Consider the following 21,958-nt stretch of genomic DNA (forward strand, 5'->3'; position numbering starts at 1 on the left):
CCCTCTCCTTGCTTCCCCTGAACTCTTTATCTGGCCTTGCTAAAACAAACAATCCGCTGAATCCGCCTGTAGGGTTAGCGCACTACACCTCAGACTCCACTGCTCGGGCCCGTCGGCGGAGGGGAGGAGGGAGCGGGAAACGGTGGCGGCGGGGGCGGGGCGGCGGAGGCGGGGAGGAGCCAGTGGTGGAGGGGCGGGGCGACGGCGCAGGGGCGGGGGCGGTGGCGGCGGGGGCGGGGCTGTGGCGGGGGACGGGGTAGGTGGTGGAGGGGGGGGGTGGGGACGGCGGGGGCGGGGCTGCGGCGGAGGGGCGGGGTCGGTGGTGGAGGGCGGGGCGGGGTCGGTGGTGGAGGGGCGGGGCGGGGCGGGGTCGGTGGTGGAGGGGAGGGGCGGGGCGGGCCTGCGAGAGGAGGCAGATCTGGGCCCAGGCCTGAGGGTCCGATCCAGTTTTGCCCGCGGCTGGGGGCGGTCGAGGCGCCGCGGTCCGGCGGCTCGCACAGCGGCTCTCAGGGCGTCCGGCCCTCCGGGGTGTATTTCTGGCTGCCATGGCCGCCCTCGGCTTGCGGGCCTTCGGGACAAAGGGCCTCGGCTGGCTCCGGCGCAACCCGTGGGCCCCGCTCTCCGCCGGCTTCTGCAGCAGGGGGCCCGGGCCGCGACCCACCAGCGCGCGGCAGCGGGAAGGCATCAGGTCAGCGGCGGGGCCACCGGGCGCCCAAGCCCTCCCGGACCGGCCCGCCGGCCGAGCGGGGCGGTTCCCAGGTGGGGGTGGGCGGCAGGGACACTGGCGTGGGCAGTCACCCCACACGGAGGCCAACGAGGGCTCGGCCTGGGGTCAGCTCCGCCCGCTAGGGACCGCAGTTTCTCCGTTACGGCTACATCTGGCCGGCGGTCCCGAAGGAGCCCGCGGACACGGTGTTTCCTGAAGTCCCTTGCCTGGGCACGGTAGCATTTGGGACCCTGCAGGACACCGGAGAATTTCAAGTGCGACAGCCTCCAAAGGTCCCAGCGCTCAAACTCCCTAAACCGCCATGGCAACGGAGCCCAGTCTTCGTTGGACTTTAGGCGCGGGGTGGGCCGCTCGCCAGGTGGCCTTTGAGAAAGACGGTTTTGTGCTTCTCACAAACTTGACCTAATTCCAAGGCCAGGTTAGGCTTAGCGGAGCTGCTCCTTGGCCCTCCCCCAGAAGTGCCCGCGGCGGGGCAGGTAAATATGTAGGATGAAGGACACACTGTACTGAGCTCTGCCCTTTGGCTAAACAAACCTAAAACCGGTGCACAAACTGGAACCGGATGAAGTAGCAGCAGTAAAAGGTGAAGGGCCCCTAGCCCCATCCAGGCCTCACCCTGATGTTTGCCTGGCCACGGCAAGGGTGCAAAGAGAGGCCTACCCAGCATGCTAAGCAGTTAGAAGTTACAAATCAAACTAACAGCTAAATGTTTTTTTCCTACCCTGACAAGTGTTATCTTTGTAAGACCTGGAAGACCATGCTTGAATTTGTAATCCTCCGGCTCCTAGGAGTTCCCCTGAAGCAGTGGAGAGCCAGCTGGCGGGCAGCTTTTTTCTTTTCTTCCCACCCGTTGCTTACCCCCTCTCACCTGTCCACCCCTCCTTCCTGCTGCTCTGCCCACCCAGCATGCCTGTATTCTCTCTATCCCGTCACCCCCTGTAAATAATTGCTCTTGGCCACCCGATGGGCTTAAGGGTGCCCACTGCAAAACCAGAGAATTTCAGAGTCTCAGATAACTGCAGCAGGGTTTGGAAGGGGGTGGTGATTTCCAGGCGGGCACATCATACTGACTCCTTGCTCACCTGGCGGACCACAGCTGGAAGAGGGCCAGAACAGGGTGCTCCAAAGGGCAGGGCCCAGGCAGGGGTCCTTCCTGCCCATTTTCAAGGGTGGTTCTGCTTCTGCAAATCTGGTTCCACCTGATCAGCAGCCTAACTTCTGGCATGGCAGCCAGTTGACCAAAGAAGGTCTGACTGAGTTCCCCGGAGCTAAACATGAATCAGAAAGGGAGATAATGGGGAGAACCAATCTATCATAAAATGCCTGACATTAGGAACCTCCAGATCCAGCACTAAAGCAGTAGTATGTTAAGCACTAAGTAGGTGAGATTGAACAACTCAAGTCACACTAAGCATTCCTTTTCAAAGCTGTTTCTCTCAGCAGTAGTACTGTCATGGAGTGAAACCAGCCAGGCATCGGGTACTGGGCTAGGTACTGTACGATCCTTACCCCTAATACCTAACAGCCTGTGAGGCAGATTATGTCGTCCCCACCCTACAGTGAGGACACAATTTCAGAGAGGTGGCAGCCTGTTCAAGGCCACACAGCCAGGAGGAAAGAAAGCTAAGGAGGCAGGAAAAGGTCCATGTGCCTCCAGTTGTTTCCACTCTGCTGTGTACCCCAGTGTACTCGCCACTGAGGTTTAAAAGAGGTGACAAGGGGCGTCTGGGTGGCTCTGTTGGTTAAGTGTCTGACTGTTGAATTTGGCACAGGTCATGATCCCCAGGTCGTGCGAGCCTGCTTAAGAGTCTCTCTCTCTCTCTCTCTCTCTCTCTCTCTCTCTCTCTCCGCCCCCCTTTAAAAAAAAAAAAAGGTAGCCAAACACTAGGCGAGGTGAAAATTTACAGGAATTTGGTGCAATTGGCTGTGAGAAATCGAAGTGCTACTTGAGGTCATTAATTCAGTGAGCAGGTACCTGTAGAGTGTCTCCTCTGTGTGTGAACATGACCATGCCTCATCCCATGGACCTTCTGTTGGTTTACAATGATGTGATGGTCTCTAGACAGTTGCCGGGGGCATCTGCAGGGCCTATCACTTGCCTTGCACACACAAATATTACACTTTTTGTCACATGCTGTGGCGGTGACCTCACTCTTAGTGATTTCCTCCCTCTTTCGAGGGGCGGCGTTGGTGAAGCCGTAGGTGCAAGGCATCACGCGTTTTGACCCAAGAGAGCCATTGGTACAATTCAGACTGGTAAAATTTTTAGGAGGGATTATCAACTAGGTTTGATGACCAGTTGAATAGGGAAGCAACAGCATGGCTATCCGTTTCTGGCTTGAGCAACCGAGTAGCAGCACTGAGATCAGGAAAGGAGGAGAGAGGAAGATGCCCAAGGGTACCTCAGTCCGGGAGACCCTGGACTGGATGTGCAGACCTGGAGCTCAGGAGGGAGGTCTGAGTGAGAGCAAAGATCGGGACTCATCGGCACAGAGGTACCAGTAGAAGCCACGGCCATGGTGAAGTGGACTCGGAAGCACGTGGAACAAGGAGAGAGCAGGGGAGGGAGCTCTGAGGATCAGTTAGGGCGTAGCAGAAGGCTAGGCGCCCCTCGAAGAAGTGGAGGGCGGGCTAGGGAAGCACTAAAGAGATGTGCTTCCAGAAGGAGAGCATGAGCCAAACGGCCATTGGATTCGGTTCTGGCAATTGGGAGATTCTCGGTGAGAACGGTTTCAGGGGAGTAGCAGGAACACAGGCCTGGTTACACCGGGTTGAAAAGCGAACTCAGCAGTTTAGAGCACCCTGACAGGGCGTGGGACGTGCCAGCCAAAGGGTTAATGGGCCACATAGGAACCGATGCTGCCACGCAGCCAGGGCATCTAGGGGCTGGCGTCTCTGCACAATTTTGCCAGAGGCCTCAGAATTTAATTTAAGGCATATGTCACCTATGGGATGGCAGCGCTTAGCTTTGCTACAGAAAGCACGCTCATGATTTTACCGGAAGGTTCGTCAGCACTTGTTACCACACCCCAAGACGTGGGTGTCCTAGTCTACCAGCATTATCGGCTGCAAGTCCCTTGGTACTTCGGAGGGAATGTGTTCGTGAGAAACAGAACGGGTGAGTGTCACAGGCACCTGCAGATGGCAGCAAGGCTGGCATGGGGTTCCAAAGAAACCGGTTCTTCTTACCGCGCTGAAATAAAGTCCGTCCCCAAAGTGGTTTTCCAGAAAACAGTGGCAGCAGAAGGCTATTACAGGAGGATCCAGGCTGACACACGGCAGTAGGAATATAAGATTCCAAAAAAGGACGAGAGAGGCAGAAAACATGTAGGTGGGGACCGATGGGAAACACGTCTTACATATAGGACAAATAGTCTGGTGCTTGGCTCCCTGCCCCGTCCTTATAACAGTAAAAATGAGACATTTTCTGTGTACGGGAAGCCAGATGACAATACCACTCATTTTAATTAGCGTGTGGGATGCCTGAAAATAGCGAGAAGACCTTTGCATGCCAGCTCTTTGTCGGATGACACGTGCAGAAGAGCCTTCTTGCTGCAAGCGCCTGCCCTTTTCTTCTTCACATATTGCCCATTCTCAGCATAAATTATTTTGCAGAATTACAGGATGCCACTGTAAGGAACAAAAAACAACAGGAAAATGGTGTCCCATACGCATATCGATAGCTATAACTGCACTGCTTCCTCTACGGGGTGGACGGGAGGAGACTTGGGGCCGTGTTTTCATTCTGGGCTCCTTCCCCGGCCTCATTCTTTTGAAGAAACAAGCCGAAGGTCACCACAATGTGGCAATTTCCCCTGGCGCCCACCCCTGTCTTCTCACAAACCTCACCGCCTCTCAGTATGGGCAGTGGTTTGGGAACTGTCGCAACCTGCCCTTTCTGTGGCGGCGACAGTCACGGGTCTGACGTGGAGAAAAAGAGAAACCAATCCAGGGAAGGAGGGAGAAAACCCGGCCCACATTTCAGCTGGTCTCCTTGTTTTGACTTAGCTGTAACCCTAGAGGGCAGAGCCTCTCAATTGCCCCCCTTGGTTCTTTTACCTGGCGTTTTAAAAATAGCTCCCAGGTTAGAAAGGGATCACGGAGGGCCCCATTTGTTCTGACTCACGTTCTTCCCAGGAACATTGTCTTGAGTGATCCAAAGAAGAGGAACGCGCTGTCATTAGCGATGCTGAAATCTCTCCAAAGTGACCTTCTTCACCAAGCGGAGAGCAAAGACCTCAAAGTCATTATCATCTCAGGTATTTATCTGATATCCAACCTCAGTGCTCTGCAGTACCCAGAAGAGGTTTCTCAAAATTCTTTGGTTATCTGGGGCGTTCCCTCACTTAACAGGGTGATTGTTTTTGAAGCTCCTTTCAAGAACGTTGATTATGGAACACTCATGTGCAGTGGGGGCCTTGATCCTGACACTGTCAACCGTGGGAATTATAGCAAAGATTACCGCACAGTGAGAATGTGTGCCTTTTCCTTTTTGTTGGATACAAAACACCACTGCCGCCCTCCTTGGCTGTGCTGGTCTTCCCGTCAAAGTCAAAGAACGGATTTCTTCATGGACCTGATGAGATGGGTTTAATCACTGATCCTTTCGGTAGACAACCTAGCTGGCTAGGACAGGCTGCTTGAGGCACTTGGTTGGTTTGTCTTTTGGGTTCTTAACTAAGCTTTCAACCGAGGTCTGTGGTCTTCTTCAGTGGTGCCAGAAAGCATGCTATATTTCGCTCATTTCTTTCCTTGCTCTTTTTCCAGGAAGAATTTTTGCCAGATCATCTAGTGAGGATGACAGTGGTATAAACAACAGCAATGCCAGCATTTTATTTATTTATTTTTTAAATTTTGTTTCAACATTTATTTATTTTTGGGACAGAGAGAGACAGCACATGAACGGGGGAGGGGCAGAGAGAGACGGAGACACAGAATCGGAAACAGGCTCCAGGCTCTGAGCCATCAGCCCAGAGCCTGATGCGGGGCTCGAACTCACGGACCGCGAGATCGTGACCTGGCTGAAGTCGGACGCTTAACCGACTGCGCCACCCAGGTGCCCCAGCAATGCCAGCGTTTTAAAGCAACCACAGAAAAATAAAACACATGATGCCCTATGAGGCACTATTTTTTAAAAATTAAGATTCGGTGTTTCTGGAGGCAGACACTCAGAACGTTACCTCCCTGTCTGTTGTTGAATATACATTTTCAACGTTTTATACGATGAAGGGAAATTGTCCTGCAGCCATGGGGGTGTAACCTGGATGCAGCAAGGCAGCAAACTCTGAACCACACAATTTTTTCACTTGTTTAAAGGGAATAATGTCGTCTGTCCCAGCAGCCACAGCAAAAGGAAAATATAAGAAAGTGTTAGCAGCTTATCAGTGAGATTACATGTCACCATTGTTGCTAATGACAACAGTAACAATAAAACCACGTCCTCAGATCCCTCATAAAAATAAGGGGGTTCTCCTCGCACTCTGCCCTTCCTGGATTCGAACCTGTGTGGGTGGCCATTGTCTGTAGACAAAGGACAGGGACACGTGGGAGGCACGCTGGATTTGACGGGCCTATATGAGTCTATACACTCAGGCCAGACCTAGTCCAGCAACAAAAGTGTGAAACCAGAGGGATAAATCTGGAAAGAGTACGTACACTCGCCTTGGTTCCTGAGCCTTCTCCTTGCTGGAATTACATGTTTCCGCTGGTCCCTCCAGAGACCTAGGAACAGATGCCTCACCTTACTCGGTTACTTTTCAAGCTAAATAGAATTATTCTTATCAAAATTGAGCCATTAACTTTCTCTGAGTGTCCACAGCATCCATACTATTGCTAGTTACCCGGTAGACAAGTAAGTCCCAGAGCTGGCCATTTACGTCTTCTTTTTCTTTTCTCAACTGGAAACATTTGTAGCGGAGGGGCCTGTATTTTCTTCTGGGCATGACTTAAAGGAGCTGACGGATGAGCAGAGCCCGGATTATCATGCCGAAGTATTTCAGACCTGTTCTGAGGTAAGCCAGGAGGACGGTTGGTTAGCATTGCAAGCCCGGAGATGTTAATTACGTGAACGATTGAATTAGGCTTCCAAGTTACAGATGGGGTTTTATCTGTGAGACCTAATCACTGCAAACCGGTCACTGGTGAATCCTTCATCCAAGCCACCGTTTGGTTTAGATTTTTAAGAAGGGACCATGGTTTGCGATTGATCTCGTTATATGCCAGAGAAAGTAAAATACATCCTGGCACTAGTGGGTTCCACCTCTGGGATTATGGGGTGTGTCCTGGTACACATGTCTTATGGAGGAGATACAGGGTGGGAATGTACATCTTTAGAGGGGAAGAACCTGAGAGTATCATTTAAAAAATTTTTAAACTAAAACAACCCTGTTAATGGGAAAGAGGGAATATAGGTAAATGGAACAGCCATAACGATTTTAAAGATTCTTTTCAAACCCTTCTTCCAACTAACCTTTGTGATCCACTCCTCCAAGTGGGAAAATTAGCTCCTTCACGTTGACGTCTCTTTAACCATATGAAGGAGAGGAATTGCAGACAGAGAGGAGGAAGAGGAACAGAGAGTTTGGGATGATTTGTAAATATATTAAATCGGCCCCTGGATAATAACAAATTGAATACAGAATCCAACTTTAAGTAATACATTGTTCATTTCATGGCTATTTATTGAGCACTACTGTGCGCATAACACTTATAAGGCACTGAGGGAAATAGAAGGAAAAACAAGTTTCCTGCCAAACTGAAACTGGAAATGTAGGTGAGAAGCAAGACACAAAACCATTTCATAACCCCATCCTAAGATTACTTAACCTAATTTTTCATGCATTCATTGACTTGTTCATTTATTTGGCCATTAATGATTCCACAAATATTTAATGATACCTTCTATACAGACAAAACAGAGGTGAGCAACAGGGAAGTAGACAGAGGTGATTGAGATACCTTCTCGACCACCATTTGTTTTCTCTGCCCTTCCAGAACGCCACAAGGAAATCCAATTATGGTTTTCTCATGTCAAGGAGGGACAAGACAGAAAAGCAATTGATTGGAGGCTTCATAGAGAGGCAGAAGTGAGCCAGAGCGAAGTCTTAGGTCTTTTGTTTCACATTAATGATGTTTATGTAACATTCGAGCTCTTGTGTTCGCCCAGGCTTGGTGCTTTAAAAGTTATTTTTCAACTAATATCCAGTGTGTTTCGCTAAAACAGAAAATCATCAAAGAGAACCACTAGACCCCTTCCATCCCCCCTAAAGGGCCTGCTTTTATCACTCTGCCGTGGTGTCTTCACGAACTAAGATCTAAACAGGTTGGCAAAAGGGCCACAGGGGGACCAGGGCTCCTTCAGAGGATAAAGGCCAGATTTCGTGGAAGCTTGCAACCCATGGATGCCTCAGGCTTACCTTTCAGAACACAGTGCATAGCAGGACCTTGTCCTAACATAGGGAGATACAAGTGAAAGCGCACTGATTAACACTTTTTCTAAGAAAATCACAATGTCTTGGGTAAATACGAGCATCGTGAACTTGGGCAAGGTTTCAATCTCCACATGTAATCAACAGACAGATTGGGACAGAGTGAGCTACATATTTCGCTGTTTGGTTCATGCATGAGAAGACGTGGTTTTAGAGAGGAAGGCAGAGGTTCCTGAACTGGCTCAGCATCTAAACTACAGCAGGTTCATTACAGAGCACAAGTACCACCCGATAGTTAATTATTTCCAAATCAGGAATAGGAGAAATCGAGAATGAGAAGGAGCGCTTGGCTCTGAGAGACCAAAAGTAACCCTCTGTGGAGCTGATTGGCAGATTTCACCGGACACCTATCCCTGCGTCTTTCCTGTTGAAGTTTGAAGGTGGAAACCCCAGTCCAGGAAGAGAATCTTCTCTTCCTTATCACATCCTCACACTGAAATGGCAATGGAACAAGGCCTCTCACTTTTGGGGAGTAACACAGGGCCCTTGGCAGTGCTATTGAGTGAGGCTAAGGTAGAGTCAAGTTTATGTCACATTTTGGAGCAGGCACAGCCAGGAAAAATACTTGGTTCAAGAAAGTAAACTAGGAGGGATAACCAAGTCCTGACTACCAAGGGATTCAATATCCCAGCTGATTTATTATCTAGCTTGTCTTTGTCTTTCCCGAATTTGCTAACTGTACTTAAAATACTTTTTAATTATAAAAATAATAAATGCTTATTATGGAAAAATTTGAAAATCTAGGAAAATGAGAGGAAGGAAAATAAACGATTGATACTAGACCATAATCATACCACCCAGAGTGAATGCTAATATTTGGTATATTTCTTCTGAATCTTTTCCCATGTGATCCTATTTGTCTGAGTAATCATACATACGTGCAATTATACCGTATAATTGTATAACATGACTGTATCGTTGAATACTTACCATGTGCCAGGTAATGTTTTGAGTACTTTAGACATAGTAATGTATGTAATTCTTGTGTTCTCTGAGATTGGTACTATTATAGGGCTCTTGGGTAGCTCAGTTGAGCATCTGACTCTTGATTTTGGCTCAGGTCATGATCTTGGAGTCATGGGATTGAGCCCCGTGTTGGGCTCCATGCTGAGCATGGAACCTGCTTGGGATTCTCTCCCTCTCTCGCTCTGCCCCTTCTCCCCCCTGCCCCCCCCCGCTCACACACACTCTAGAATACAATACAATGAAATATTGGTACTATTGTTATGCCCGTTATTATCCCCAGATGTGAAGACTGAAGGATAAGCAGTGGCTAAGTGGTCAACTGGGCACCAAACCCCAGCAGCCTGCCTCCAGACCACTACACAGGGCCCAGCCCATCAGGCTAATGTGTCTTGTGGAAACTCTCATAATGAGAACACAGCATTCCTTTCAATGGACATTTAGTTTACATAGCCATTTTTCATTATTGATTGGTGTATATTTATGTTATTTATTAATTTTTTACTGTTATAAAATAATTTGTGAGCATCATTGTCCAGACAGCTTTTTACCCTATTTCAGGATTACTCCTTGGAAGTAATCCCTAGGGGCGCCTGGGTGGCTCAATCTGTTAAGCGCCAACTCTGGATTTTGGTTCAGGTCATGACCTCACAGTCTGTGAGTTTGAGCCCTGTCTCGGGCTCTGTGCTGACATTGCTCTCTCTCTCTCTCTCTCCCTCCACTGCTCACTTTCTCTCTCTCTCTCTCTCTCAAAATAAATAATTAACATTAAAAAAAAAGAGGTAATCCCTAGATGAAAGGCATGAATATTTTTAATACTGTTGGTACCTACTGTAAGTATTTTCCGACCAGGCTGTAGAAAATCTTAGCACATCGTAGATGGCAGGCAGGAGACACAGACTATTCTGTGCTAATCAGAGCCAAATAACTTTTCATAAGGAACCAGTTCTTAGGTGACAGATGACACTCAGCCAAAAAAAAAAAGTCTGTCTTTGCACAAGACATTGGAAGTTCTCACGCGTTTTTCTCCTTGCTACTGCATTTCGCTGGGAATGAGTTTCATCCCCAACCATCCTAACCCTCACCGAGAGCACACGAACTCCACCATGAGCAGTCTGGGCTGCAGATGTAGATATGTGCATTCTTGTGAGGAGAGGATCATTAGCATTGATCAGGTTCTCAAAAGGTGACTCCCCCCCCCCTCAAAAAAAAGTCCAGAACGAGTACTATAGAATATATCATATACTTGGGGTGCCTGGGTGGCTCAGTCGGTTAAGCGTCCGACTTCAGCTCAGGTCACAATCTCGCGGTCTGTGAGTTCAAGCCCCGCGTCAGGCTCTGGGCTGATGGCTCAGAGCCTGGAGCCTGCTTCCGATTCTGTGTCTTCCTCTCTCTCTGCCCCTCCCCCGTTCATGCTCTGTCTCTCTCTGTCCCAAAAATAAATAAATGTTAAAAAAAAAATTTAAAAAAAAATAAAAAAGAATATATCATATACTTAAATATCCAATTGGTTATTTTATAATAAAACTGACAAATATCAAATGTTTGTGAATGCAGAAGGCTAGGTTCCTTGGGCAGAATCTTCAAATCAATGAAGGTCATTTTTTCTGGGATGCCGCCATGGGAAACAAGTCCAGATGTGGTCCTTCCTTCCCGCCTGCCCTCCTTCCTGCCAAGGTTCAAAGTGCGACCATTTATACATTGAAGTCACCATAGCAACGCAGTCTGTTTAGAGCAGCAAGAAAAAATGGAGAAATAAGCCAAGTTATTTTGTAAGCTGCAAAAATAAGTTAAAGTTCTGGAGATTTATGGGGGGTGGGGTGTCACATGAGCAAGTTTTCGGCTCCTCTCTGTGCCAGTGGCCCTGTTTGGGGAATTTTATTTTGATGACAGCAGGGTGTCCCCTACCACTTTAATAGAATCGAGAGAGTGTTCATAGTGGTAATTTGGGAAGTAATTACTAAGGAAATTGCCTTCCAGTTCCTTTCCACCTTAATTTTTCAAGGATGTACCAAATACCAGTTTCAGACTCAGGAGGAGGGCTCCACGCAGACACGGTTCCCTCCGGAGATCAAAATTGCTCTGTTCTTCAGCGGGGCTGCCGGGAGAGCAGCGGGGACTGTGGCCTCGCAGAGGCGCCCTGCCCGGGAGGGAAGACCCGGACCGTGGGGTCCGCCAGACGCGGGTTCAGACCCCTCTGCCCCTCGTGAGCATCTCCGGTGTTGGCCGCTTACTTCCCCCTAAGCTTTCACGTCCTGGTTGTGGAACAGGGGCTGTTCCTTCTGTGGGTCTCGGGAAGACCAAATAGTACGGTCTGGTTCACAGTCGGTATTTAATGCCAAGGTAGTTTTCGCGCCGCCTTTCACCCTTTTTTCCAGAGCCTGATACAATGATGCATCCAGAAAACGCTCTGAAAATGTGCAGTCACATAACATGATACACGCGTTCACGTTGGACCTCACTCCTGGATGGAAATGATGTGGTGTGTCTGCTCCTTCAGGTCATGATGCTGATCCAGAACCACCCGGTCCCCGTCATCGCCATGGTGAACGGCTTGGCCACCGCCGCCGGCTGTCAGCTGGTTGCCAGCTGTGACATTGCCGTGGCGAGCGACAAGTCCTCTTTTGCCACTCCAGGTGTGAACATTGGGCTCTTCTGCTCCACCCCTGCGGTTGCCTTGGGGAGAACAGTGCCGAGAAAGGTAATGTAGCTCCTGGCATCCCCTCCAGCCGCGGTCCTCCTGTGCGTGTGACGGGTAGTTCAAGAATTCGCTTGTTATAAATACCGTTTGAGTCACGACATTCTGCCCAGCATGTAGCTGGCTGGATGTGCCACGATGTCCCTTCTGATGCCTTGTGCAGCGAGGGAGTGCCCCTTCTAATTAGTGCCTCTTCCTCTGAAGCTTCTCATCATGGGCTTGTCTGTGGGTCACCCCATTCCAATCTTGCCTGTCCCTCAGTACAACTAGTTAGGTTTCTTATTTGTTTTCATAAAGGCACACATTTTTGCAATCTTTTTTTTTTCAACGTTTATTTACTTTTGAGAGACAGAGAGACCGAGCGTGAGTGAAGGGCAGAGAGAGAGGGAGACACAGAATCCAAAGCAGGCTCCGGGTTCCGAGCTGTCAGCACAGAGCCCGATGCGGGGCTCAAACTCATGAACCACGAGATCATGACCTCAGCCGAAGTCAGATGCTTAACCGACTGAGCCACGCAGGCGCCCCTGCATTTTTGTAATCTTATTGGCAATGCAGTTGACGCTGAGTTTTGTTGTACCATAAGGTTGCCCACGAGACGTAATGGCATGGTGACATACGCCAGTACCAAAAGGCTAGGATACTGGCATCACTGGCTTATTGTTTGCCAATAATCCGTTTTGTTCCAGAAAGGATGGAAAATCGACGATAGATGGGGTGTGTCAGGTTTATGATGGTTACATTTCAGGAGCACGATTAGCCTGTGCTTGGTGTATTGGATCTGCCCCCGGAGGAGCCATGTTACAAGAGCGGTTTTGTTGGTGCTGACCATGGTGAAGTTCATTTTCTTCACAAAGCTTTCTTCCTTCCTATTACATGATAAACTAATATTTACTACACATCTCCCAAATGTAGACCAGTGGCTTCCTTGTTCTAGAAAAAAATACATCCTCATGCTCCACTGGAAATTGGTTTTTATTTTTTTAATTGATTATGAGAGTGAGAGTGTGCATGAGTAGGGGAGGGGCAGAGGTGGGGAGAGAGATTCCCAAACAGGCTCCACGCTGCCGGTGTGGAGGCTGACCCAGGACTTGAACCCACCAACCATAGGATCTTGACCTGAGCTGAGATCAAGAGTCAGGTGCTTAACCAACTGAACCACCCAGGCGCCCCAAGTCTGTTCTTAAAGAGGGAAAAGGGGGGGCGCCTGGGTGGCGCAGTCGGTTAAGCGTCCGACTTCAGCCAGGTCACGATCTCGCGGTCCGCGAGTTCGAGCCCCGCGTCGGGCTCTGGGCTGATGGCTCAGAGCCTGGAGCCTGTTTCCGATTCTGTGTCTCCCTCTCTCTCTGCCCCTCCCCCATTCATGCTCTGTCTCTCTCTGTCCCAAAAATAAATAAACGTTGGAAAAAAAAAAAAAAAAGAGGGAAAAGGGGGTGCGCCTGGGTGGCTCATTCAGTTGGGCATCCAACTTTGGCTCAGGTTATGATCTCACAGCTAGTGAGTTCAAGCCCCACACAGGGCTCTGTGCTGATAGCTCAGAGCCTGGAGCCTGCTTCGGATTCTGTGTCTCCCTCTTGCTCTGCCCCTCCCCTGCTCTCTCTTTCGCTCTCTCTCTCTCCCTCTCCCTGAAAAATAAATAAAAACATTTTTTTTAATTTGGAAAAAAAAAGGGGGGGGAAGGGGGGCAAAGTCATATACCACAGCAGGCAGGGAACATAAATTGCTTAGATGTACACATACAGTAACTCAGCAAATACTTCTTAAGCCCCTACTCTGTGCCAGTGCGTTAAAGTGTGTTTCAAATATCTCGTCAGAGCTCGTTGATAAGCTCCCTTACAGTTGTGCAAATCAAATCATGAGGCTGGTGCATAGTAAAAGGCCATTGTACTGATTACCTGCAACTTTTTATCTCTTTAACACCTCATGTTCTAGAAGGGTCCACAGTGAGGCCTTTAAGCCTTTGTGTCAGCCACACTGCCAGGATAAGAATCCATTCTTTCTTAACACAAACTTCTCATTTTTTTAAAAAATTCAGTCTTTAATTTAAAGGCTGGGATCTCCCCTCGACCCCCATTTTATTTATTTTAGAGAGAGAGAGCATGAACACAAGACACGGAGAGGGAGAAAGAATCTTAAGCAGACTCCACACTCAACGCAGAGCCCGACGTGGGGTTCAGTCCCACAGCTCTGGGATCATGACCTAAGCTGAAATCAAGAGTCTGCTGTTCAACTGACTGAGCCACCCAGGAGCCCCCACCACAAGTAAACTTTTCAAATCAAGGTTTATAAGTGAGTCCTGAAAACTTAAACATTGTATCATATTTGCTAAATTTTAAATTAGTTTTTGAGAAAAGAAAAATGTGATAAATACAGGCTTTAAGTTTCCAGGAGGCAAGAAACCAAAATAGCCTTTACCTCCCAGAGACAGTTTTGGGAAGGGCCAGGCCTGCTCAGAAGATGAGGGCAGAGTCTCCGAAACTGTCCCACTCAGCTCCCTGGTCTGTGCTCCTTGTGATCTGACCCCCCGAGTTTCTTCCTCGTCAGCAGTCTGAAAGTGGTTAAGACCTGTCAGTAGACGTCCCTGCCCCATTCGGGTTCATCGGTTCATGGAGGCCTGAAGCAGATACATGGCTTGGGGCCAACACTAATGAGCTGGAGTCACAGTACCGATAAAGGAAGTTAAGTAGGAAGAAAAGTCGGTCAGACCTTAGGGCCTTTGCCAGGATTCTGGATCTGCAGGTCTCACCTGAGGGGTCCCCTTTAGGAGGCGACTAGGAATCCATAAAAATCCAAACCTAACCAAAAACCGTCCTTCCTCCCTGTCGTCGGTGCTTGAGTGCGCTCCAATGGACACATCCATATCCCGGCCGTAGTCTGTCGTGGGTGGTGGGCACACGTCCCCCCTACGTGTCCACAGGGAAGCAAGCGTTTTTGCAAACCAGCCTGGCAGGGAAGTTCTACCCTTTTCCGAACCGCCAGGGCCGCGTGTGTGGGTCACCAGTGCCCTCTGCTGGTCGCTGTGGGAAGCTGCTCGGCTGTGCCGGAAAATGGAGGGCTGCGGTTTGTCCTCTGGGAGCAGAAATGATGGAACGCAGCCCTTGTGTTCGAGCCAGACCGAGGCCGGGCATGAATAATTTCCTACGTTTGTAAAACGTTTCTCTCCTCTGGCAGGAGTTAAATAATGCATCTTCATTGCACCATATAAACAACCTGCTTGGTGCAGCTGCTCCCTTCCCCAGAGCTGGCCTCTTTCAGAAAAGCGTGGCCAGTGCCTCCGGCAGTTGCTATCACAGGAGAGCAGAGGAAAGATCCGAACCCCCTCTCCCCCCGCCAGGCACTTCTCTGTGGTGGAAACGCTTGCTTCCTCCTATTTGTCCGGGGTAACTTGCTGTGTCTGTGGAATCTGATTTCCTAATCGTCTAATTAGATCAGAGCAGAACTTCCAAGCCAGAAAGAGTGTTAATGCCTTGCTATCAGCCTGGTATGAAGACCACCAGAGGGCCTGAGAGATGCAGGGTCTCAGGCCTGCCCCAGACAGACCTCATCAGAATCTGCACTTTAACAAGGATTTGCACAACCATCAGCCTTGGCGCCTTTGAGAAAATGTAGTTTAACCGCCACAATTTACAGGAGGGCTTGGGGGCTGTGTGTGTCAGGGCCTTACCTGAAATTATACTAGCCCTGTGACCCTCTGTCAGCTCCCTTCTCCTCTGAGTTCTCTCTGCATTGCCAGCCCATAATGCTGACAGCTGCAGGCCGGTTCTTGTCACAGATGTGACTAGGGGCCGCCCAAAGAGCCCTCAGCTTTCAAGAGCCACCTCCTTTCAGGGCTGTGATACCTAAAAGCCAATTAGAGATTCATACAAACCTACAGTTGGGATGGGCATATTAATAGTGGTCAGTGCATTTATTAGGCGCCCGCTGAGTGCCTGGCACTGTAGCATAAGCTTTACACTTACTGTCTTCTAATCTTCCACAGGAGGATGGAAGGCTTCTTCCCATTTTCAGATGAGGAAACAGACTCAGAGGGCTTATGTTGCATCCTAAGGTCCTGTGGTTAGTAAGTGGCCGATCTGGGAATGGACCTTGGGGGACCAGCTCCAGACCCAAGTGCTGCTGTTTCTGAGATTAGCTTTGGCCTCAAGTGCTTGTTGTTGTTTTTAATGCAAGTTCCCCAGGAAGAGAAAGTATTAAACCACCAGCTTGCTAGGGTGACCCAAGATGTGCCATCCTAAAAGGCAGCCTGAATTGACAAGAGACAAGGATAAGAGAATGTGTCTCCTCTCTCATCTAAAGTTCTGGGGGGCCCAACAGAGTCACTTCAATCATAAGCAAAGATTGTGCTGATTAGCTAGAAAATAAACAGACTTTCTTTTCCTTAGAGAATACCACTTCTGTTACCCAACCTGCCTGGGTAAAATCCCTATAAATCAATACATGCTAACAGTATTACCCCAATAGGCAGATGAGGACACTGAGGCCCAAAGGAGAGGATGAACCAGGCAGGGCTGAGTTAGGAAGCCAAGATCTCTGGCTACTGACCTCACTCCCACCGAGTGGCGTTAATCGCGTTAAGACCCTCCTGGTCTTCTGGGATGAAAGGAGAATCTCTAGGGCAGTGGCAGCGGGAGGGAGAGTGTGCTCCTCCTGGTCCAGGGTGACGCCGGCGTTCCAGTCTCTGGGCTGACCCAGGCCAGTGGTTTGCCTCCATCACTAAGAGCCGTGGGGCTGCTCTCCACCACACCTAGTCAGACGCGTCTGTGATTCACGGGGACAAAGCCACTCAGCCAGCCTCCTTGCCGCCATCCCGGTCCTTCGCCTTTTCTCTTGACTTCTTTGCTTTTAAAAACTGGTGTTCCTGGGAGGTGACGTGTCTGTGCTGCTGCCTGGGTTTGAGAGGAGATTGAGAAGCGGAGCCCGTGTGCCACCGACTGCAAACCCGCGACCAAGCAGAGGCCACCCGAACCGCGTTCCCAAGCCTGACGAGACTTGGTGCGCCACGCCCCCTGGTGACCCCTCATTATCCCTTTTCACAGGAGAGTCGGTCACTTTATGTGAAGGCGGGACATGAGTAAACCTCCCACCATTTAACAATTTGGATTTTTAAAAAATCGTTAGTGTATCTGTATAAGCGATGAAAGAAGTTTGCGCCAACAATAAGCGGTGATGAATCCAAGAGTCGCAGGGACTGGTCCGGGGGGTGTGGTCCCTTCACCTATCTGCAGGCAAGGCCCCATTTGGAGTATCCCAGAAAGAGGAGGACCTCGTGTCTTCGAAAATATTTCCACGTGAGGTGATTTCTGAATCGGGTGGTTCTCACACCCGCTACATAGCAGGCAGGAGGAGAGGCCGGGATGGTGTGTGCCCCATTTTGTTTCTGAGTGTGCCAGGAACAGAGCCCAGGACTTAGTAGCGGTCTCTTCAGATAGCTGTAAGTTCTGTCTCTCGAGGGTGTTCTGACCGTCTGTCTATCTGTGTCTTTCTCTGCTTGGCTGACTGACTCACTGACTGAAAGGGGAAGTATCTTTTCTGTCCAATTAAAATGCTTCATGTTGTAGCTCAAGGTCACTACCTTTTTGTTTATGAGTAGAGATCCTGAAATAACGTCAGGAACTGCTTGTCTGCAAGGGAACGTAAGAGGTCATTTATTCTCCTGTGGGCAGAACCGCCTGTGACCGACAGGCCCCCACCCCCATTCACACATCCCCAGGGGTGAGGATTCCGCATTCTCCCAGAGTGATTCAGTTCAGGGACTGGGTGGTTTTGGAGGTGCTCCAGAATTAAGCCGTTACAAACACCCAGACTCTTCCTGGGCGTGGGTTAGTCGTCTGCGGCTGCCGTAGTGCATACGCGTGACTGAGCGGCTTAAACGACAGAAATCTATTTTCTCAGTTTTCGAGGCTGGGAGTCTCAGCTTAAGATGCCGGCAGATTTGATTCCTGGCCACCTTCCTACTGTGTCCTCATACGGCAGCGAGAGACAGACACAGAGACCGAGGTTTCTAACTGCTAGGGCCACCAATCCTAGTAAATCAGGGCCCCACTCTCCGACCTCATTTAACCTTAACTGCCACCCTAAAAGCCCCATCTCCCAATACACTTACATCGAAGCTTAGGGCTTCAATACCGGCATTTTGGGGCGATGTGATTCAGTGCCTGGCACTGCTCTGGGTGAATATACAAGAAAATGAGTGAATATACAAGAAAAAGTCGTGCTCTGCTTTGAGTTCCTCCTTTGCGGAACCTGGTTACCATCCTCATTAAACACAAACTCATGCCAGGTCCCTTGAGCAAGCAAAACCCTCACAGTTAACCCCCCTGCATCAGATGGACCATTTCCCTGGCATCCCTGTTGCACTGGCTGTGACAGTGTGCCCTGCACTCATTGGGCAGCTGTCCATCCCGCATCTCTGAGTCATCGGTGCCCAGGGGACAGGGGGCAGGGGGCGGGGATGAGAGGCGATCCGGGAGGCCGGGGTCCTCGGGAGGAGCCACATTCAGCAGGTGGGACAAGGCCGCTGCCCGCTCCCTGGCCTGTGCCCTGGCCTGCAGGAGCTTGGACTCTGAAGGACTCGCCTTGAGAACTTCTTGGAGCACCCGGGTCCTGTGCAGCGGCAGCTCCTGAGCCGGACGGGCGCTTTGCAGGCGTGTGATGGAAGCAGGGGAAGGAGGACAGAGACAAGGAGGCTCAGGAAGAGAAAGAGAGAAGGACGTGAGGGCCACAGAGATGCCAAAGAAGGCGTTCCCAAGGGGACTGTCCCGCGGACAGATCATGAGCTCGGACGGCAGGTGCTGACTGCACTGGACGAGTAAATGCCGGTCTGCTGAGCCGGCCGCGGGAGCACCCGCTGCTTTGACTGTGGGATGGCCTCCTCCCGACTCTGCTGCCATTCCTAACTACTCTTTGAAAGTCACGTGAGGTCTTGACTGTTGCAAGTTGGGAAGGGAGTGATGGGCTTGTCCTCGGTGCATTTGGTTTTTAAGGTTGCTTTCGGGACTGGCCGCTTTCTGGTCTGTGGTCCGCATGGAATTCTGGAGAGCCGCCCGCACGAACGGAGGGAACGACAGGCTGGAAGGCGCCGCCTTCACCTGGCTTCTGACCTGGGTCCCCGCTGACACGCGCTTCTCAGGCACAGACAGACCGGACACCGTCCCGGCCCTTTCGGGTGACTCACTGGGCGTCTTCGGCTGGGTCTTAGCGGCAGCCCTTAATCAGCAGGACCTGGTTCTCCACTCCATGTTCAATCAGGGCTTCAAACCCACTTTGGAGCGATGACATTGTTCCCGGTCAACCAACACATGGTCTCCGGAGCGACCCACAGGCCTCGCCTTCCTGCTGCCTCCAACATGGAGCATTGCATTCCCCAAACTGGACAGCGCTGTGATCTAGTCCATCCCCTAAAGAGTTAGGGAAATCGGGGCCTGGCACCACTTGCCCCCGACTGCCAGTCCAGTGTGTATTCCACTTGTACCCGTAGGCAGGAGTCCTCAAAGCCAGCCTTGTGACCCCTCCTCCCTTATCAAAGTTCCATCCCTCACTGATACAATCCAGTGTCCTGATTTCAAAAACCTTCTGAATCGGTGGCTGTAAGCTGGGAGCGGTATTGGCTCCAGGGGACATTTGCTGGTGCCTGGAGACATGTTTGATTGTCACAGTTGTTGGGGTGGGACCTGTAACTACCGCCACCTAGCAGACAGAGACCGGGGATGCTCTAAACATCCTACCGTGCGCAGGACAGCCCCACATAACAACATGTTATCTGGCCCAAAATACACAATGGCACCAAGGTTGAAAAGCCTAGTCAGTAGCATGATCTAAATGCTAACGACTCCCAAATTTATATCTCAAGCTCGTCCAATTATCTATTACTGCACCGTGAACCACCCATAACTTAGTGGCTCAAAGCAACAACAGTAATTTGTCGAGCTCATGAATCTGCAATCTGGACAGGGCTCAGTGAGGAAGCTTATCTCTGCTCTGCAATGTGTGTGGCCTCAGCTGGGAAGAACTGACTCCAGGGGAGAGTGACAGCTGGGGGCGGTCATCCGAGTGGCTGTTAGGCTGCCTTGCAGCAGGGGCCCCAGCCGGGCAGGTCACTGGAACACTTCGCATGGCCTCTCGTATGTCCTAGACTTTCCCACGCCATGGCAGGCCGGCTCCGAGACTCAGCAGCCCGAGCAAAAAACCCAGGTGAGAGCTGGGTCACCTCTGGCCAAACCTCTAAAAGAATTGGAACATCATTTCTGCTGTGCTGTCTGCCTTCCTCCATCCATCCCTCAAATCACTCATCAGCGAGTATTTAGTAAGCTGCCTACTACTAGATGCAAAGTGCCCTTTCTGGTGCTGGCAGTACAGAAATAAACAGAGCAGCTAAAACAAACAAACAAACAAACAAAAAACCTCAGGGGCACTTGGGTGGCTCAGTCTGTTGGGCGTCCGGCTCAGGTCATGATCTCACTCACAGTTTGTGAGTTTGAGTCCCACATCGGGCTCTGTGCTGACAGCTCGGAGCCTGGAGCTGTTTCAGATTCTGTGTCTCCCTCTCTCTCTGCCCCTCCCCTACTCATGCTCTGTCTCTCTCTCAAAAATAAACAAACATTAAAAAAAAAAAACAAAAAACTCTCACCTGGTGGAGTTTCCACGCTAGGAAAGGAGATAATACAATAAACAAAACAAACGTGTCAAATGTATAGTGTGTTAGCGGAAGTACAAAGGATAAAAATACAGCCGGAAAGGGGGTTGGTGCTGGGGTCTGATTTGCAGTTTCGATAGCATGGTCATGGGGGACCTGCTGGATGAGATGTCATGTAAGCAGAGGCCCGAAGGGGACGAGGGCACCAGTCGTAAGGATACGTGGGGACAGAGCACTGCAGGCCAAGGGAACTGCACCCTGAGGTGACAGCATGCCTGGCAGGGTCAAGAAACAGCAGGGCCTCGGGGAGTGAGAGGAGGGACAGAAAAGGCACCTCCCTACCTGCGTAAAACCCTCTTTTAAATGGTCAATTTGAATTTCAAGAGGCCAGGCTTTGTCAGGCACAATAGCCACAGGCCTCAGAAGGGAGGAAGCCACAGAGAGTAAGGAGTTTAGGTCCCTTGGTCCCTTTTTCCGGGGGGGGGGGGGGGGGGGGGGGGGGGAAGGGGGGGTGGCGGCTCCAGGAAGGAAGGGGCGTCTTGCCAGTGCGGGGGCCTCACCTATTGGTAAAAGCCGCCTCATACAAGGCTCTTGCACCCCTGCCCTGGAAGGTGTCCCCTTTCCATCCCTCCTGCTGTGGTTTTGGGAGGCTGCTCTTTCAATCAGACCGAGGTGATGGATCCCTGAACATCTTTCTCCTTCTGGAAAGCAGCCACCACGTTGGTCTGCGGGAGGCCTGGGCCCCACCGGTTCAGTAGTGTCACCTTCCTCGCATCAGATGTGGCCGCTGCCCCATGCCTGGCCCTTGAATGAGGCAGAGGGAAGCTCCTGGCTCAGCAGGGGCCGGGAGATCCAATCTAGGGAAGGAGCAAGAGAACACGGAGAGTCCCCGCCTTTCCCAGGCACCTGTATTCTCCTTGCTCCCGGAAAGACGCTGGGTGACCTGGCAGACGTCAGGTCTATGGACGACGTGTGATTTGAGGAAGCAGAAAACGGGGCTGAGGTTGTAGGGAAGTAGGGTGGGACGGAGAGGGTCACAAGCAGCGTGCCTTAATAACGCACACGTCTCCTCCCTCAGGTTGCCTTAGAAATGCTTTTTACTGGGGAGCCCATTTCCGCTCAGGAGGCCTTGCTGCACGGGCTGCTCAGCAAAGTAGTGCCAGAAGAGCAGCTGGAGGAAGAGACCATGAGAATCGCAAAGAAGATTGCCTCCTTGAGCCGTCCTGTGGTGTCTTTGGGCAAGGCCACCTTCTACAAGCAGCTGCCCCAGGACCTTAGAACAGCCTACTACCTCACCTCCCAGACCATGGTGGACAACGTGGCCCTAAGGGATGGGCAGGAGGGAATCAAGGCCTTCATCCAGAAGAGAAAACCCATCTGGTCACAGTAAGTGAAACGGAGGAGGAGTCCTGCACCCCTCACCCCACCCCCACCCCCCACCTTCTGAGGCCCAG

The 21,958-nt window shown here is 50.7% G+C and overlaps 1 protein-coding gene across 4 annotated transcripts in view; it reads left to right on the forward strand.

The window, feature by feature from the left end:
* The first annotated feature begins 398 nt into the window (after window positions 1-398).
* Window positions 399-21,958, forward strand: part of ECHDC3 (enoyl-CoA hydratase domain containing 3) — a 28,335-nt gene continuing 6,775 nt past the window's right edge. For 3 of the 4 annotated variants that reach the window (XM_047865661.1, XM_047865662.1, XM_047865663.1), the window contains exons 1-5: window positions 399-688; window positions 4,865-4,986; window positions 6,641-6,738; window positions 11,678-11,878; window positions 21,583-21,890. In XM_047865661.1, coding sequence (XP_047721617.1) covers window positions 546-688; window positions 4,865-4,986; window positions 6,641-6,738; window positions 11,678-11,878; window positions 21,583-21,890 — 872 coding nt within the window. In that variant the 5' untranslated portion in view covers window positions 399-545. The other variant, XM_047865664.1, reaches the window with a different exon arrangement.

This window comes from Prionailurus viverrinus, chromosome B4, assembly GCF_022837055.1.
Source record: "Prionailurus viverrinus isolate Anna chromosome B4, UM_Priviv_1.0, whole genome shotgun sequence".
NCBI classification, from domain to species: Eukaryota; Metazoa; Chordata; class Mammalia; order Carnivora; family Felidae; genus Prionailurus; species Prionailurus viverrinus.